This window comes from Pipistrellus hanaki, assembly GCF_964339955.1.
Source record: "Pipistrellus hanaki genome assembly, chromosome: 2".
In the NCBI taxonomy this organism is placed as follows: Eukaryota; Metazoa; Chordata; class Mammalia; order Chiroptera; family Vespertilionidae; genus Pipistrellus; species Pipistrellus hanaki.
Genome location: NC_140504.1, coordinates 126326723 through 126343959, shown reverse-complemented (window position 1 = coordinate 126343959; position 17237 = coordinate 126326723). Strand labels below are relative to the sequence as shown.

The window sequence follows — 17237 nt, the reverse complement described above, 5'->3', positions numbered from 1 at the left end:
CTTTTTGAGGCCTCTTTTTTTTTTTTTTAAATATATATTTTATTGATTTTACACAGAGAGGAATTGAGAGGGATAGAGAGTTAGAAATGTCGATGAGAGAGAAACATCGACCAGCTGCCTTTTGCACACCCCCTACTGGGAATGTACCCGCAACCAAGGTACGTGCCCGTGACCGGAATCGAACCCGGGACCTTTCAGTCCGCAGGCCGACGCTCTATCCACTGAGCTAAACCGGTTTCGGCATTTGAGGCCTCTTGTTTCCAAGCCAGTTGTGGTAAGATTTCCATGGTCCTCGAATACTGAGTGACTGTGATGAATTCCTTATCAAATTTCCCCTTGGTGGGCCTATCATTTCTGAGTCCTTCAGAGCATGAAAATCACCAGGAGAGTACTAATCCTGGAATGCCAAATAGAGTCCGATGGAGAGATAAAAGCCACAGCACTTTACTGTAAACTCAGTTGGAATGATACCTCCAAAGAGAGTTATTTTTAAATGATGGCTAAAACAAAAGCCTTTATGGGCTCTTTGCTTGACCTATGCTCAGCCTGTCTCAGATCTTGGAGGGAGAGAGTCTCTTTAAAGCATTATTTCTGGTTCTCTCCTTCCAGAAGTTTTTCAACAATTATATTGAAGTTCTTCCTATCTGTTCTTTACCTCCTTTTTCCTGTACTCATATACACTTTTATGAGTTCAGTAAAATACACACTAAATTTTTCCTTGTTTGCTGTTTTATAAATCTTCTCTTTTCTTTTCCCATCTCCTAGTCTTCCAATCACCACACTTAGTACCTGGGAACTAGATGCAGAACAGGAAAGTTCTCTTGCTATAGACTGCATTTCTAAAACCTGGACTATTTTGCAGGGATATAGTTGAGGCTACTTTCAGGAGCATCTGAGCAGGTTGGCTTATGGACTTTGTCCAACCTAATTTTCCCGTTCACCTGTTCTTTGGATACTTGATGATCCCCAGCTTGAACGAAGAAGGGACCCCAGTAACCCTCAGAGCCCTATGATGGGTAACCTTTATCTGACAGGCTGCTTAAAGAGTATTTTGGTTTTCATAGTCAATATTTATTTCCTCACTCTACTCTTTGAATAAGGTTATCTGGGGAGAATTTGAATATGGCTAGTGAATAGTTGCTCTAGCATATCATATTGGAGATTCTGTTGCAAGAATAAACATTTTTATCTTTGGCTTTAGCTGGGTAGCTAGCTCAGTTGGATAGAGCGTCATCCCAATATGCCAGGGTTATGGGTTCGATCCCCAGTCAAGGCACATACAAAAAGCAGCCAGTGAATACATATTATAAATAAGTGGAACAACAAATCAATGTTTCTCTCCTCTCTAAAATCAATAAATAAAATTTTTCAAAAATATTTTTATCTGTTATCTCTCTGAATTTTCAGCCTCAAAGACCCCTCTTTTTTAATTATAAAAATGAGGTAAAATGAAGTAAAGGCCAGATTGAGAAATGTCGCAGTCTAGCAGCAGCAAAAAAGGAAGGGGAGAGTTAACTTCATTACTAAAGTTTGGTAATTTCTCCTTTTAAACATTTACATTAGAGATTAAATTAGCTCTTGGAGCTTTGGACACTGCAGCACAGGGTGGACCTCAGCTACAAATCACTCTTCAGTCCACTCTGCCACTTGTTCACCAGGTGGGAGAATTCCAGACATTCAGGCATGGGGATCACATTAACAGGTCGTTTAACAACCTGTCTGAGCAACAAGCCTCCCAGGAATGATGTTTAGAGGCCTGGAGGGACACCGGGTGTGACAGGAGGCCATCCTCCAAACTCCAGTGCAGGAACTCCCATTCTGTAATTCAAGGAGGTGGCAGAATTCTAGATGTGGCGATCCTCTAACTCGGCAGAATATCAATTGAATCCTGTATCATCCCGTATCACTGGTTTCTAATTTTATCTGATTGCTGTGTTCTTGTCATATGCATAGTGAACCCCTGAATAACCAGTGAGAGTTTAGTCAGCATTCATTCATTCCTTCAATCCTCGGCCAAACCATTTAGTCATCAGTGGCCTGGCTCACGGCATTAACATGAGTTACTCATTTGTATTCCGGATCTGGCTTTGCTCTCCAGTGTTGATTGTCTGTTTGAAAGTAATGTTTTCCCCTCCCCTCCCCATGGGTTACCCGGTTCCATTGGTAAATGGGCTTCCCTGTGAGGCACACAGATGTGCTCTGGTGCGAGTACGGCAACGCGGGCGGCTGGACAGTGTTGATGCGATGCCCCTCTGCTGCCAGGTGGCTTCCCGATGATAAGCCTGTCTGCCTGGTGGTCGTCCCCTTGGTGGTCCTATCTGAAGATTCTCTTCCCTCTCCTGTGGTTTCAGACGAAGCTGCTCCACAAACAGTGGGATAAAGGTTTTAACTGATTGGCATTAGCATGAGGGAGCGTGACGGGGTTTTGGCGGTGCTGCTGAGTGATGCTTGTGCTCTGTGCTTTGGCAAAAGCTAACGTGATTGGGAAGCTGACCTTTCCTGCCTGCCAGCGGTACTCTGTATTCTTGATTAAGGGATATTCCCTTTTTAATTAAGACTCCTGCCTTCCCATGTCCCAGCTCCACTACTTTCCCCGTAGTTACAATCTGGTAGCTATTCTTTTCCCTCGGCATCCAACAGCACACGTGTGACTAGTATTATGTATTGCTCCTGTGGCTGATGGCTTCATTACTGTTGACAGCTCAGCAATCAAAATGTCTTATTCCTACACATACATTTACCTGCATTAACAGACTAGAATAATGTATTTTCGAGTCACCAGGGAAAATAATGTATTTTCGAGTCACCAGGGAAAATAATGATCAAAACTCGGTTCATTTGAATTAAGAGTAAAAGCAAATCTAGTGTCTGTAGACAATAATGCTTTCTTCCTAAGGGTTCGCAATTAGGAATCAGACACCCATCTCATTTCACAGAGTGGACGGTAGCTCTAAAGCGCAATTAAGGGGTAGTGAAGGGTCAAATAGCCCACTTATTCCATCTGGGATTAAAAGGTTTTTCTCCCAAAGGGATTTGCTTCCCTTCAATTTAGTGCCATTGGCCTCCCGGTGTGAATGAATTTTAATTCTCTTTATCACTTAAAAGCCCTCCAACTACTCTCACCTTCACCACCACCCTCTTTTCTATTCTTGGGACAGACAAGTAAGTTTGAGCTCATTTCATTTCATAGTTACATACCAGGGAAACAATGAACTAATAAAGAAGAGAAGTGCTCTGCCCAAAGTCACTGTGGTCCCTTTTCTTTTCCTAAAATACCAACCTCTTGGTCTCTTGGCCTTAGGTGCCAGGCTCACTGAGTTTTAAAACAGCTCATTCAAAAGGAGGAAAGTGATAAGGGGGAATTAAAACTGTGGACACTCTCTTGGTAGTTGATTGGTCATTTGAGAATAAACCAAATACTCTTTGGTTTTTCTGTCCTAGGCTATATTATAGAGTCAGATGGACTTGCTGATTAGGGTGATCTTTTTTTTTTTTTTTTAAAATATGGGTACTGATAAAGGCTTGAAACTGGTTAATTAATTTGAAAAGGAAATATTGTCAAATATATGTAAGAGAACGGTGTTTCCAGACATGTGTTAGGATCAGAAGTTTAAAAAGAACACCCTCAGCCCCTTGTACCTCTACCAGGGCTGTGTGGCATGGCCAGACCCAGAGCCCCCGTCAGGGCTCACCTGACCAGCTGTGGTGGGGCAGGTGCAGGGAAGGGATGCTTGGTGGCTCCACCCTCCGTATCTGCACATTGATTTGTTGCCACTGACAGAGCCTAGTGAGTGTTGGGGGTGTTGGTCATGGCAGCTGCTAAAGCAGTTTAAGCAGCATCCATCACATGCCTCTGTGTGGTGTGAAACCTTGGGGCGAAATCCCTCTGCTTCAGTCATTTAGGATCATGTGCATTTCTACACACCACGGGCCAACAAGCAGAAATAAAGATTAAGTATCTTATTCAGTGTTTTAGCAAAAACCCTAGCATATAATTTTATAGAATGGTGTGTTTTCCAGTTTTGTCTCTCTAGAAAAGATTCGTAAACACTAAGTTGAACTCTTGAAAGTAAGGCTGTGCATAAATATAAATGGACAATGAGGACCTAATTTTGTACTTTTTAAACCTAAAATCTAAACAGAGCACTAAAAATATACTATTTGAAAAATATATTTTTTAATTCTAAGAGAACTTTCCTTCTCTAGCCCTTATAGAATCCCTTTTAAAAATTCATCATATTATTCACATTTTTTTCAGAAGTTTTAGGTTATGTCAGAAGTTCTATGCTTTGGGATACACATATTTTTATTCTATCGGAAATGTCTTGTCCACTCATAGTCTGCCTTTCTGTAGGATCTTTTTTTTCCCTCCCCCTGGGGATGAGTGAGAGGGGTGGTTGATTTTCCATCAGTTTTTCAAGAAACTATTTTAGGAACCCTATGTCAGGACTCTATAAAGAAAACCATTCTGCTTTGAAAAATGCTGAATTTGAGAATTTTATATTAGCAAAGATATAAATTTTTTTTAATATATTTTATTGATTTTGTATAGAGAGGAAGGGAGAGAGATAGAGAGTTAGAAACATTGATGAGAGAGAGTCATCGATCAGTTGCCTCTTGCACACCCCCTACTGGGGATATGCCCGCAACCAAGGTACATGCCCTTGACCGGAATCGAACCCGGGTCCCTTCAGTCCCCAAGCCGACGCTCTATCCATTGAGCTAAACCGGTTTCGGCTAAATTTTTTTTAAAATACAGAATGGGGCAAAAGAAGGTTTATAATTATGAGTACGTGAAACACAGAATTTATTATTGTATTAATAGTTATTAATTGTTGTATTATTTTTTGTATGAATAATTATAAGCCTACTTTTGCCCCATCCTGTATTCTTTAAGAGAGTACTAATTCTGAGCAAAACATTGGAGGTGAGAATACTACACTAATTGATTATTAAGTTTATGTCTACCCCAGCCCGTTAGCGCTGGTCTGAGGTCAGATGCGATCTTAGGTCAGCTTCTTAACCTTCCTGAGCCCCAGTGTCCTCATCTTTAAAGTGAAATGATATCCACTCTTAGGTTTTCTGCAACGCTTTCATGAGATGATGCACGCATAGGGTGTATTCCTCTACTTGAGATATAGCCAGCAGCTAATAAATTATTACTGTATTGCGGTTGTTACTTGTATTAAAACAACTTAATACACTGTGCATATTGTGATATTTTAATTGCTTTCTACTTTTTGTTTTGTATGATTTAATCTTATTTTTTTTATCTAATATGCTCTTTTTTTTTTTTCCTCTTACTGCTCATGTAGAATATTAGTACAATTTCCACATTTATTTCCCAAATTGTTAAGGACCATCTGGAAAAGTCTGTCAGTAGCTATTATCAGATGTTATACAAAATCTTAATTTCCCACTCTTATTTTGGAAGTTAAACTGAGAGTCAATAAATAGAAATACAACACAAATAGCACTTAGTAGCAGGCAAGTGTGTTCATGTACAAGGAGGAAGTTAAGCCCCAGCTAGTCTGAGAATATGGGCACATTTAATCTAGGTCCCCTGTACTTCAGTGAAATATTTATGTGATGGTGGTTTTCCAGAGGGTTTAACATACCATTTCCCTACAACCTACTTACTTAGAGAGGCCGGTAACATTCTTTTTTGTATATGTGGTCAGTGCCTTAGTCTTTCTCCTTGGCTTTGAGTTCATTAGTCGTTATCAAGTGAATGTCCTCTCTCAGCCAGTGTACGCGTCAGGACCAAATCTTACCTACATCGCAGCCACCTCTAGTCATAGAATGGCCCTTCTGAGCGTGGCCTGTCAGCATCTCTATGCTGTTCACCCACATTCACGTTGCTGAGCTCTAGATCTGCAGCAGGAAAAAATTTACAAGAAATAACCATTTATTTTTATAAGTGAATTGCCCTCTTAGTTATTAGCACCTGAGAAATTGCCCGACCCTGTACTCAATCAATATTTTGCTATGATCTATAAGTTTTGTTCCTCTCACATTAGAGAAATTCAGGCGTAGCGTGATTTCTGGTTAAAATCAGAAATACAGACCCTTTGTCATGTACCAAAACTGAATGCTAAGTGAGCATAAAAATTCACTACCATAACAATCGGATCTGTGTGGCTGTCTATGCTCTTGTCCTCCATTTCGTGACGTTTTTCCCCAGTGTATAGGACACCATCCCCTTCTCCTCTTGTGCTTATAGTAGGTTAATGACTTAACATTAGGATAAGCTCATCAAATTGAAGCAAGTAACATGTTTACGTATAGGAAATTTATCTAAAATGTTAGTGAAAAGGAAACTCAGAGTGTTCTGTCTGACAGGGCCACTCAGGCCTCCCTTAAGGGAGCACATGGGAAGGTCGGATTCTGGGGGAGGAAGAGGAAGGTTCTTGCTGAAGCCGCACAGGCGGGCACCTGTCTTAGCCACCACTGAAGACACCTTGCCTTGTCCCTTGACTCACCAGACCCAGTTCAAAATGTGGTGCAGGTCCTGGAGAAGCAGTACCTGGAGGAGAAGCGGAGTGCGCTGGAGGAGCAGCGGCTCATGTACGAGCGGGAGCTGGAGCAGCTCCGCCAGCAGCTCTCCCCGGAGAGGCAGCCCCAGAGCAGCGGCCCTGGCCGCCTGGCCTACAGCCAGACCGCTCAGCAGAAGGTGACCCAGTGGGCAGAGGAGAGGTAAGACTGGAACCCGGTCCTCCAGAGTCAAGGCTCAGGGCCGTGGAGCTTTCGGGGAGGGTTGTGAGACATGTAAAGGGGGACAGACCTAGCACAGAGGGAAATCTTAGTCCCACATCTGGATTGTTAGCAATTGGCTTTCCTTTCCAAGGATATTGTCCATCCTAGGTATGTTTGTAGTTAGTTGTTAAAGACATACCACCACCCCCTTACCTTCAGTAAAAATGATCCCAAGTTTGAAGGCTTAGAAAGTTAGGTATCAAAATGGAGGTAGAAATTTTCACTCCATTTGAATAATTCTTAGCAAAAAAAGCCTTTCTCCTTATTTTTTATTTCTCTGACTTTAGATTCTATTCAAATATAATTTAGTGTTAAGAAATCTCTTAAATCAGGGGTCTTCAAACTACGGCCTGCGGGCCACATGCAGCCCCCAGGGGAGTCTGATCCTGCCCGCCAGGTTTTTTGGGCAGTGAGCGCAGCCAAGGTGTTACAGTAGGGATTAGTAGTTCATATAGTCCGGCCCTCCAGCTCTCTGAGGGACCGTGATCTGGCCCCCACTTTAAAAAGTTTGAGGACCCCTGTCTTAAATGTAAAATTTTTATTATGACTTTAAAACATTTATCTTAGCCAAAAAGCTGAGAAGCAATGACTTTAAAGCATTTATATCAGAACTGAGGTAGCCCTAGCCAGTTTGACTCAGTGGATAGGCCTGTGGACTCAAGGGTCCCAGGTTTAATTCCAGTCATGGGCATATGCCCTAGTTGCGAGCTCGATCTCCAGTAGGGGTCGTGCAGGAGGCAGCCAATCAATGATTCAGTCTATCTCAATCACCCATCTAGTAAATGAAAAAGCCCAAATTTTGAAAAAGCCAGGTTAGTCTATAGACCCATTAATAAACTCCTGTGTTATAATAATAATTAATAGGAATAAAGCAGCATCGGGCATTTACTGATCATTTATCATGTGCCAGTCACTAAATGCTTTACCTATTGTTTATCTAATCTGCACGTCTGCTGCTTTATTTTACCATTTTCACCCCCCATCTCACACAAGAGGAAACTGAGGCGGGGAGGTTAAATGACTTGCCAGTCGGTTAGCTAGTAAGTTGGGCCAATGAGATAAAAGCCAGAGCAGTCTACTTCAGATGTCCTACTCTGACTCTTGCAGTCACGCTGCATCTCTCTCTACCAAAGAGATGATTAACTTGAGCCATATCCAGGGAAGATGACCCCTGAGAGGAGAAAGGGGACTCACTTAGAAACAAATTGCTGTTTCCTTTGCTTTTCCATTTTCTCATTTCCTTTTTTGCTACAACACAGGGATGAACTCTTCCGGCAGAGCCTGGCCAAACTGCGCGAGCAGCTGGTTAAGGCTAACACCTTGGTGAGGGAGGCAAACTTCTTAGCCGAGGAAATGAGCAAACTCACTGACTACCAGGTGACTCTGCAGATTCCTGCTACAAACCTCAGTGCTAATAGAAAGGTGAGAATGAGAGCAAAGTGTGCATTAGTGAATCCTGTATGATGGACTGTAAACCTGACCTCCAAGATGACCTCCCCAAGGAAATCCTCAAGTGAGCCAGAGTTTTCATGCTTCTTGAAACTTCTGCTACGGACCTTCCCTTGTATAAATGCCCTTAGATATATTATGATCAGAATATGAGAATTTGGGTGGCCTGAAGGGTTTGCTAATTTAAATGCTTTCTTTAAAACTAGAAATATGTAGCTGAAACCGGTTTGGCTCAATGGATAGAGCATCGGCTTGGGGACTGAAAGGTCCCGGGTTCGATTCTGGTCAAGGGCATGTACCTTGGTTGCGGGCATATCCCCAGTAGGGGGTGTGCAAGAGGCAGCTGATCGATGACTCTCTCTCATCGATGTTTCTAACTCTCTATCTCTCTCCCTCTCTTACAAAATTAATAAAATATTTTTAAAATTTTATTAAAAAAATAAAAATAAAACTAGAAATATGTAAAAGTAATCCCACCTGCTTTTCTCTCTTGTACAAATGCCCCCTTCTGAAATGAGGGTTAGGTGTATGTTTTGTTGCATAGAACACAGTGTATTCTTACTTGGCTGCATTTTTACTACATTTTAAGTTTCAGAATAAGAAAGGAAGACTGGTATGCTGTCTTTACATTCACAGAGCACTCTGCAACCATTTGGATGTTTCCCATCAGTTCAACTTGAAAATTTTTCTTTTTAAGGAGAAACTTTGAAAAAGAATAGTTCTTCATCCACTCATGGTCAAGACAGAAATGGGGGAGGGAGTGTCTCACCAGTCTTGCTGGGTTGTGGTCATTTGACCAAGTTCTTCTCTTTTGAGAAATGTGTTCTCAGTCCGTAGTCATAGAATTAAACTTAGAATGTAATTATGCTTTTTGTATAAGGATGCTTATCACAGTGTCCTTTACAGCAAAAATAGCAAACATTTGAGACAGCCATAATATTGCACATAAAAATAGTCAAATAAGTAGTCCATCCAGATAATGGGTAGCTGTGCTACCTATAAATTCATGTTTATGAAGAATAGTGAACACAGGAAGATGACCATAATATGAAAACTGTAGAGAGATAACTGGAATAGGAAGTTCATATTTTGTTTGGTTCTGCTTTTGACAAAAATGAAGTATGTGCCTTGATATACATAAAAGATGGAAAATAAACCAAAATATTCTGTAGGTGGTAGAATTTCATTATTTTTTATATATTATATTTCTTAAACTTGCTACTTTACAATAATGTGTATTGCTTTAACAATCCAAAAAGTTATAACAAGTTTGTTTTGCTTTTGCTTTTCTTCATTCTGCAGAGAGGAGCAATAGTGAGTGAGCCAGCTATTCAAGTGAGGAGGAAAGGAAAAGGCACGCAAGTTTGGACCATTGAGAAGCTGGAGAATAGATTAATTGATATGAGAGACCTTTATCAAGAATGGAAGGAAAAAGTTCCCGAGGTAAAAAGGATAAAATGTAAAGGAGACTTGGACATGTTAGAAGCAGAAAGTGTAAATGATTTAATTGTCAGGACACAGACACACACACTCATGTGCTCACACCTGACAATCATTGTACTGGTGCTCTGGACACTAAGGTTAAAAAAGGAAAGTAAAAGTGACCTTGAAAAGAATGCTAAGTTGAGTCAGTAACATAACATGTGATCCCTACACAGATAGAACCAAATGAAGAGAACACCGTGTATTCTTACTTGGCTGCATATTTACTACATTTTAAGTGAAATAAAGTGGAACAGAATCTGTGCTGCTGCGTCAGTGTTGTGAGAAGTCAGCTGGATGGAGTCTGTGCGGATTTTATATTCATTAACATATGTTCATGCTCCCCGAGCTGTGATCATGGCTGGGTAGATTACTCTGAATAATTTTAGAGACATAATTTCACTTTTGGGGCATTATTAGTCAAAAAGAAGATTCGGTGAAGGAAATGAGGCAAAGCACGGGGAGTGAAATGAAGCAGGCTGCAAGTGGGGTGTGCTAGGGAAGATGAGGCAATAACTGAAGAAGGATCCTCTACACAGATAGCCCTTAGTTCCCCAACTAACAATGTGCTAATTTTGTTTTATTTGTGATGTGATTCTAATTTTACTTTTTAAATTTGTTTGAATAAATGCTTTTTAAACTGTTAATGCTAGTTTTAAATCATTTTATTTCATTTTGATGTCTGCTGACTACCTCCCTCTCCTATCATTCAGGCAAAGAGACTTTATGGGAAACGAGGTGACCCCTTCTATGAAGCCCAAGAGAATCACAACCTCATCGGTGTGGCTAATGTGTTTTTGGAGTGTCTCTATTGTGATGTGAAACTTCAGTATGCAGTCCCTATCATCAGCCAGCAGGGGGAGGTAAAGATAAGCCAGCGCCGGAGAAAGTGATGGTGGTTCAAGTTTTTGTTTTGTTTTCTGTTTAAGTTCTTGAGGTTGATTCAGAAACTGGGCAAAAGAGTCACAATCCTCATTCTTTTTTCTCTACTAATATCAATAGAAACTGTCAACCTTAAGTCATGGTTTTAAGAATATTATAACACATTTTATATTTTTGTTTCGAAGGTGTTTTTTTTTTTAATCAAATTAGAAATCTTTGAAAACCAGATTCTGCTCTGTATCCTGCATTCATTTCTCTTAATCTCTTACCTCTGTGATACACTCTAGTTCCCGCCTGGCCTCTAAGTGGTCTTTACAAGATTTGAAACCAAAAATATTCAAAGGAAACAAGCTTCATTATCCCATTGTTACCCCCTTTTATTATTTAGTATTTTTTGGTTAATTCTCACCCGAAGATTATTTTTCCCATTGATTTTTAGAGAGAGTGAGAAAGGGAAGGAGAGCAGAGAGAGAGAGAAAGAGATCGATCGGTTCACTCCTGAACACACCCTGATCTGGGCCTTTGACCAGGAATCGAACCTGGACCCTTTGGTCTTTGGTCTGACACTCTAACCACAGAGAAAGACCAGCCAGGATTGTTACCCCCTTTTAACTCTCACAGTTCAGTTATTTAGAAATATGGTCTTATGTAGGCCTAAGATATTTCAGAAAATGTTCAAGTTAAGACTTTTTTTATATTTTCCATTCCATCAACTCATGTTTTAATTTTAAATTTAACCGTATCCTTATTTCCTAGTTTGTCCTTCAATAACATGCAAGGTTATTTTTTGTGATTATTTAGAGCAGGCTTAGTTAGAATAGGATGCCATTCTGCCTAAAGCAAACCTAGAAAATCAACCCTAGATTCCCAGTTGTGGTGTGCAAGTACACAGCCTACCTTCTTCATGTCGTACCCTACCTGTCCCCCAATCCCCCGTGAACATTCTGCTTTGGAAGACCAGTGGGCTGGAGTTGCTTTTTCTCGTGTTAAAAATGGGCACAACTCCTGTGGCAAAGGGATCCAGAGGCTAAGTCAGGGTTCTTAAGCTAGGGTCCATGTAAGGCTTTAGAGTTCCATGAATCCCCTGAAATTATATTAAAAATGTATTAGATCCTCAAAAGGCATTGAAAAAAGCTTAAGAATTATTATCTTCCGATTTCTCTTATTTGCTCCCTTCCCCTTACTACTTCCTCCTATTTGTCTGCCTTGTCAAATACCATCAGCCACTATCTCCCAGGTCCCTGGCACCAGTGCACATTGCTGTGGAAGTTGGGTCTGAGCTACATTTAAAAACAAGCTCACTGTTCAAGATGACAGTGGCTCTGCCAAAACACATGTCACCTTCACAGCTGCAGTGATTACAACCTCACACTGTTGTATAAAAGATAACTTGACCAATTACAACTCTGAGGATGCAAATTTCAACAATTTTTATTTCTCTGCAACAACTTTAAGAGAGATACTATTAAACTACCACCTATTTTGAGAACCACTAGGATAGTGAGGACATTTTAAGCCCTTTTTTGGAAAAGCCATTTTAAAGGAACTATTTTCTTCTAACTCCTTGGCTATGTGTGTGCTGTTTCTCCTGGAGTAGGTCTCACTCCTCAGCTCCAGTGGGAATGACAGCCCATTCTCTACTCCCAGGAGAATAGGAACTCCCTGAGCCTAGTGATCACGTCTTTTTGCTTCACTATTGTCAACACAACCCTTAGCGCAGTTCCTGGCACCGTGTCAGTTCTTGGCAAATAGTTGATGAGGTGATAAATTTATTCCATAACAACCAGTACATCATCTCTGTTGTAGCAGCTAGTCTACACTGTTGTTACTGGGCTTTTACTTCTCTGTCTTTCCCCACTTGACTGAGTGCCGTGACAGCAGAGTCTGCGTCTTTTTTTTTTGGTATACCCAAGAGGCCAGGTATTGGATAGCATGAATAAGTGAACGAATATATACACACATGGAAAATAGGTGACTCCAGGTAGAATATGATAGTAGTCTTTAAGCTATGTGTGGGCTATCCTGTACAAGAAGGATAAGAATGAAGATGACTCCAGAAGGCAAGTTCCAGGCAGGTAAGTTTGGCTCAGAGTCAGGCAGGATGATTGGAGGGGCAAGCGTGGGAAGGACTGGCTCCGGGAGTGCTGAGCTCTCCTTGCTGGAGATGTCCGAGTGATAGCTGTGCAGCTGCTCCTTAGGGATCTTATAGAACGCTTCCTGTCTCCGTCTGTGTTGTGCACGATGCCTTTTAACCCGGCACCCGCTGGTCCCTTGACCCAGGTTGCAGGGCGTCTCCACGTGGAAGTGATGCGCGTCACAGGGACTGTCCCGGAGCGCGTGGTGGAAGACGACTCCTCAGAGAACTCCAGCGAGAGTGGGAGTCTTGAAGTCGTAGACAGCAGTGGGGAAGTCATTCACCGAGTCAAAAAACTGACCTGCCGGGTGAGAGGACAGTGCTGGGAGGCTCGGGAAAATGACTCTTAATTCAAAACAACTTTGTAGAAAATTTTATGAGTTTTTCACAGAGCATAGTAGAAGTTAAACTTTCTGGCAGTAAATACAATGATGAACAGTCTCCTTTTTTCAGAAGTATAGCACGCTCTCTGATGACCTGTGTGTGGAATTTCAAAGGGCTGTGTATTTGACATGCAAGGAGTGTATTGTTTGTTGAATCATACTTTTCTAGAAAGGTTATGTCTATATCAGAAACTCAATTACTAGGAAAATTTTAGAGCATTGTATGTGTTTGTTACCAAGTTAATATGCTAGTTATAGAACTACGGTACAGATTTCATTAGATAGAACCCTAATGAAGCAGTGCCAAATATTTTCAGATGTCAGGTGGATGACTGATTATTTCATCGCTTAATCTTAAATTTGGGGAAGTCGAAATAAGAAAAGAATGCATAGTTTAATGTTTTCTTTATAGAAGTTATAGTTGCATTTTTAAAAATCTGTCTCCTCAGGTGAAAATTAAAGAAGCAACTGGGCTGCCCTTAAACCTCTCGAACTTTGTCTTCTGTCAATACACATTCTGGGACCAGTGTGAGTCCACAGTGGCTGCCCCAGTAGTGGACCCGGAGGTACCGTCCCCACAGTCCAAGGATGCCCAGTACAGTGTGACCTTCTCTCACTGTAAGGTATGGAATGAGTTATGTGGGAAGCAACAAATCTGAGTGTAGTTTAAAAGTCTACTTGTACTTTAGAAATTTCTACCATAAGAAGGTTTTATAGACATAATATGTTTATTGGGCTTTATAACCTTAAAGTGTTCTTCAATATAATTTCAAAAAATTTAAAAGTACTTGAAATAAAATCTGAAAAACCTGTACTCGATATCATATACTCCCCAGAGGTGTGATGACCAATGACAGTTTGATACATATTTTGATAAACTATTTTCTGTATTCCACATTTATATGTGTGGTAAACACATGCTCAAATATATGAATAAGCATAGATACACACTCTTAATGTCATGCACACAACTTCTTAAAACACTTTTTGACAAAAATGTGATTACATTATACATATTGCAAAATTATATCTTATTACTTTGATATAACTGGATATCTTAACATGTAAGTTGCTGTAGATGTTTTCATTCTTTTGAATATAGTTTAGAATTCTAAGCATAGCATTCTAATGTATCACATGATGAGTTTTTTTGTTTTTGTTTTTCATCAGTATGTCTTTTATTTTATTTTAATACTAGAAGCCCAATGCATGAAATTCATGCAAGGGGCTCGACCCTCACAGCTGCAGCGGCTTGCCTCAGCCCTCGCAACCTCAGTTTCATCCGGAAGGACATCTGGAAGCTTGTTCAGCTGTCCAGTCTAATTAGCATATTACACTTTTATTATTATATATGTTTTCATTGATCTTCTAGTGAGGAAGGGGGAGAGAGAGAGAGTTAGAAACATTCATGAGAGAGAAACATTGATCAGCTGCTTCCTGCACCGCCCCCTACTGGGGATTGAGCCTACGTACAACCAAGGCACATGCCCTTGACCAAACTAGATCCCGAGTCCCTTCAGTCCACAAGGCCGACACTCTATCCACTGAGCAAAACCAGCTAGGGCTACCATATGAGTTTTGAAAGAAAATATAAAATGGGAAAAGCAGGTTTTGGGGGAATATTGCATAGACCTACTTTGGGACATTAGCTGCCCTTCTGGTTTTCACATTGGAATGCCAACAAGTCATTTTTGACAGAAAGATTATTTCCTACGTAATTTTGTTTTTCCATGGACAATCCTTAATAGTTACTCAATACCTTTTATTTATTTTTTTGTAAATTGTGCCTATTCCTTCTAGTTCTACAATTAAAAAACAAATCCCATATCACCATTTATAAAATTTCACATATGTAAAGACTATCAAGTCTTTTTTTTTTTCCTGAAAAATAACTAACATTTATTACCTGTTCTCACCAATCTATTTCTCAAATTTTTTCATTAATAATTTTTGTTTCTGTATTCCCCGTGTTTCTTTGGATCTACAAAGCTGCTATTTAGCTGGATAATAAAATCTGAATTTCAAGTGCATTCTAGTAAACAGCTGGTGTAATAAATACTGGTCTCAGGGCCCCTGGAATCATTATGTGCCCTTGGGGTTTATTTCATCTTTAAAGAATGTAGATTGTACTAATTGGTCATTAAGTTTATTTTTCTTCTAAAATGCTTGATCTCTCTCTAAAGGAAATAAATAAGAAGTTAAATAGTGTGAGGTTGGATAGCTCTCGCCAGAAGTTAGTCACAGAGTTGTCTTCACCCTCTGGAGTCGCAAGTGGAAAGAAAATTGACTTTGTTCCCTACTACTTTGTTCAGTCAGTTAGGATTCGTTTCCTCACAGTCATCTATTTGTGCTTTAAACGGGGAATTGGGGTGGGAGAGTCTAGGAGCAAGAGCTGAGAATCATGACAATGATCATGTAAAATTACATTCTGTTATTAGTCTTCTACACCAAAGCAAAGAGCAATCAAGTGTTCCTCTTTTGATGTGCTTACTGGTCCATGCCAGCTGAACGTCAGAGCAGCTGGGGAGCTATAAATGATGAGCCAGGACTGAGGGAACGTAGAGTCAGTCAGCTCTCTAACTCACAAGCAGTATGACATGGAACAAGTAGCATTCTTCATTATCTTCATTTATAAAAGAAAGGGGTGGGGTTAAATTACCTCATAATATCACTTTCAGATTTTATGTTCTTTTTTTTTCTTGATGGTGTTCTAGAAAACAGTAGAGATGGTTTTTAAGGTTGGGATCTAGCTAATATACTCCAAAGTGAACTATATATAGTTAAAAGGTAGAAAGAAAAATGTCACGAATTTCTTCATGTGTAATTTTTGTCGCTCTGTCTTTCCTCCCCTTACCCCAGGACTATGTGGTGAACGTAACTGAGGAATTCCTGGAGTTCATTTCAGATGGAGCACTGGCCATTGAAGTGTGGGGCCACCGGTGTGCTGGGAATGGTAGCTCCATCTGGGAGGTGGATTCTCTTCATGCTAAGACAAGAACGCTGCATGACAGGTTCGTACTTTCCTGTGAGCTTCAGACACAGGGCCAAGAGTACTAGTAGCACTTGGACAGTAGTTAGAAAATGGATTCTCTGAGCCTGTTTCCTCATTTGTGAAATGAGAATGGTCAAAGGAACTACTGGGCAAAAAAGAAATTCAATGGGGAAAGGAAAATCCTTTCAACAAACAAGACTGAAAAACTGTATACCAATATGGAAAAAAAACAACTTCGATTTTTACTTCACACCATACACAAAACTACATCACCATAACTATAAAACTGTAAAGCTTATAGAAGAAAATAGGAAACTATCTTCTTGTAAAGTTAATCATTTGCCTGTAGTGTAACCCAGCAATGCCACTCCTCTGTATTTACCCAAAAATATGAAAACAAGCTGATTTGTACACACAAAGGTTTATGGCAACTCGATAATGTCCTAAACTGCAAATAATCCAAGTGTCCTTCTATGTGAAAATAGATAAACAAATTGTAGTAGTATTCATATAATACAATAGTACTCAGAAATTTTAAAAAGACTATTGCTATTCACTTAACTGAATCTCAAAAACATGCAGAACCAAATAAGCCAGACCTAAAAGAGTATATACTACTATATGATTTCATTTGCATGAAGTTCTAGAAAAGGCAAAACTAATCTATGAGCTTACATGGCTTCTGCATGGAGGGGTAGTTGTGGGTGAATGGGAAAGGGCAAGAGCAACTTTCTGAAGTTAACAGTGGGATAGCTTACACAGATGTATGCATTTGTCAAAACTCATCAAACCCTGGGCTTAAGATCTGGACATGTCACTAAATGTAAGTTATACCTCAATAAAATATAAAGGACGTGCACCGAAAGTTTTTGAGAGTTAATAGAAAAATAGTCTACGCAACATCCATAGCACAGTGCCTAACACATAGCAAGTTGTCAGTGAACGGTGGCTCATTCCTAATAGTGCCCCTGGGCAGTGAGAGTGCTGTGTGTTGGAATTCGTTCTGCAGGTGGAATGAAGTGACTCGCAGAATAGAAATGTGGATCTCCATATTGGAACTGAACGAGCTAGGGGAGTACGCCGCAGTGGAGCTTCACCAGGCGAAAGACGTCAACACTGGGGGCATCTTTCAGCTCAGACAGGTACTCGGTTTGTTTTT

General features: G+C 40.3%; 1 protein-coding gene across 10 annotated transcripts in view; it reads left to right on the top strand.

Moving 5' to 3' along the window:
• The window catches only part of KIF13A (kinesin family member 13A), a 203350-nt gene that overhangs the window by 157507 nt on the left and 28606 nt on the right, over positions 1-17237 (top strand). For all 10 annotated transcript variants that reach the window (XM_084872710.1, XM_084872705.1, XM_084872704.1 and 7 more), the window contains 8 exons: positions 6486-6696; positions 8016-8178; positions 9508-9648; positions 10401-10550; positions 12850-13011; positions 13536-13709; positions 15946-16097; positions 17088-17220. In XM_084872710.1, the coding sequence (XP_084728836.1) occupies positions 6486-6696; positions 8016-8178; positions 9508-9648; positions 10401-10550; positions 12850-13011; positions 13536-13709; positions 15946-16097; positions 17088-17220 (1286 nt within the window). The remainder of the gene's footprint in view (positions 1-6485; positions 6697-8015; positions 8179-9507; positions 9649-10400; positions 10551-12849; positions 13012-13535; positions 13710-15945; positions 16098-17087; positions 17221-17237) is intronic.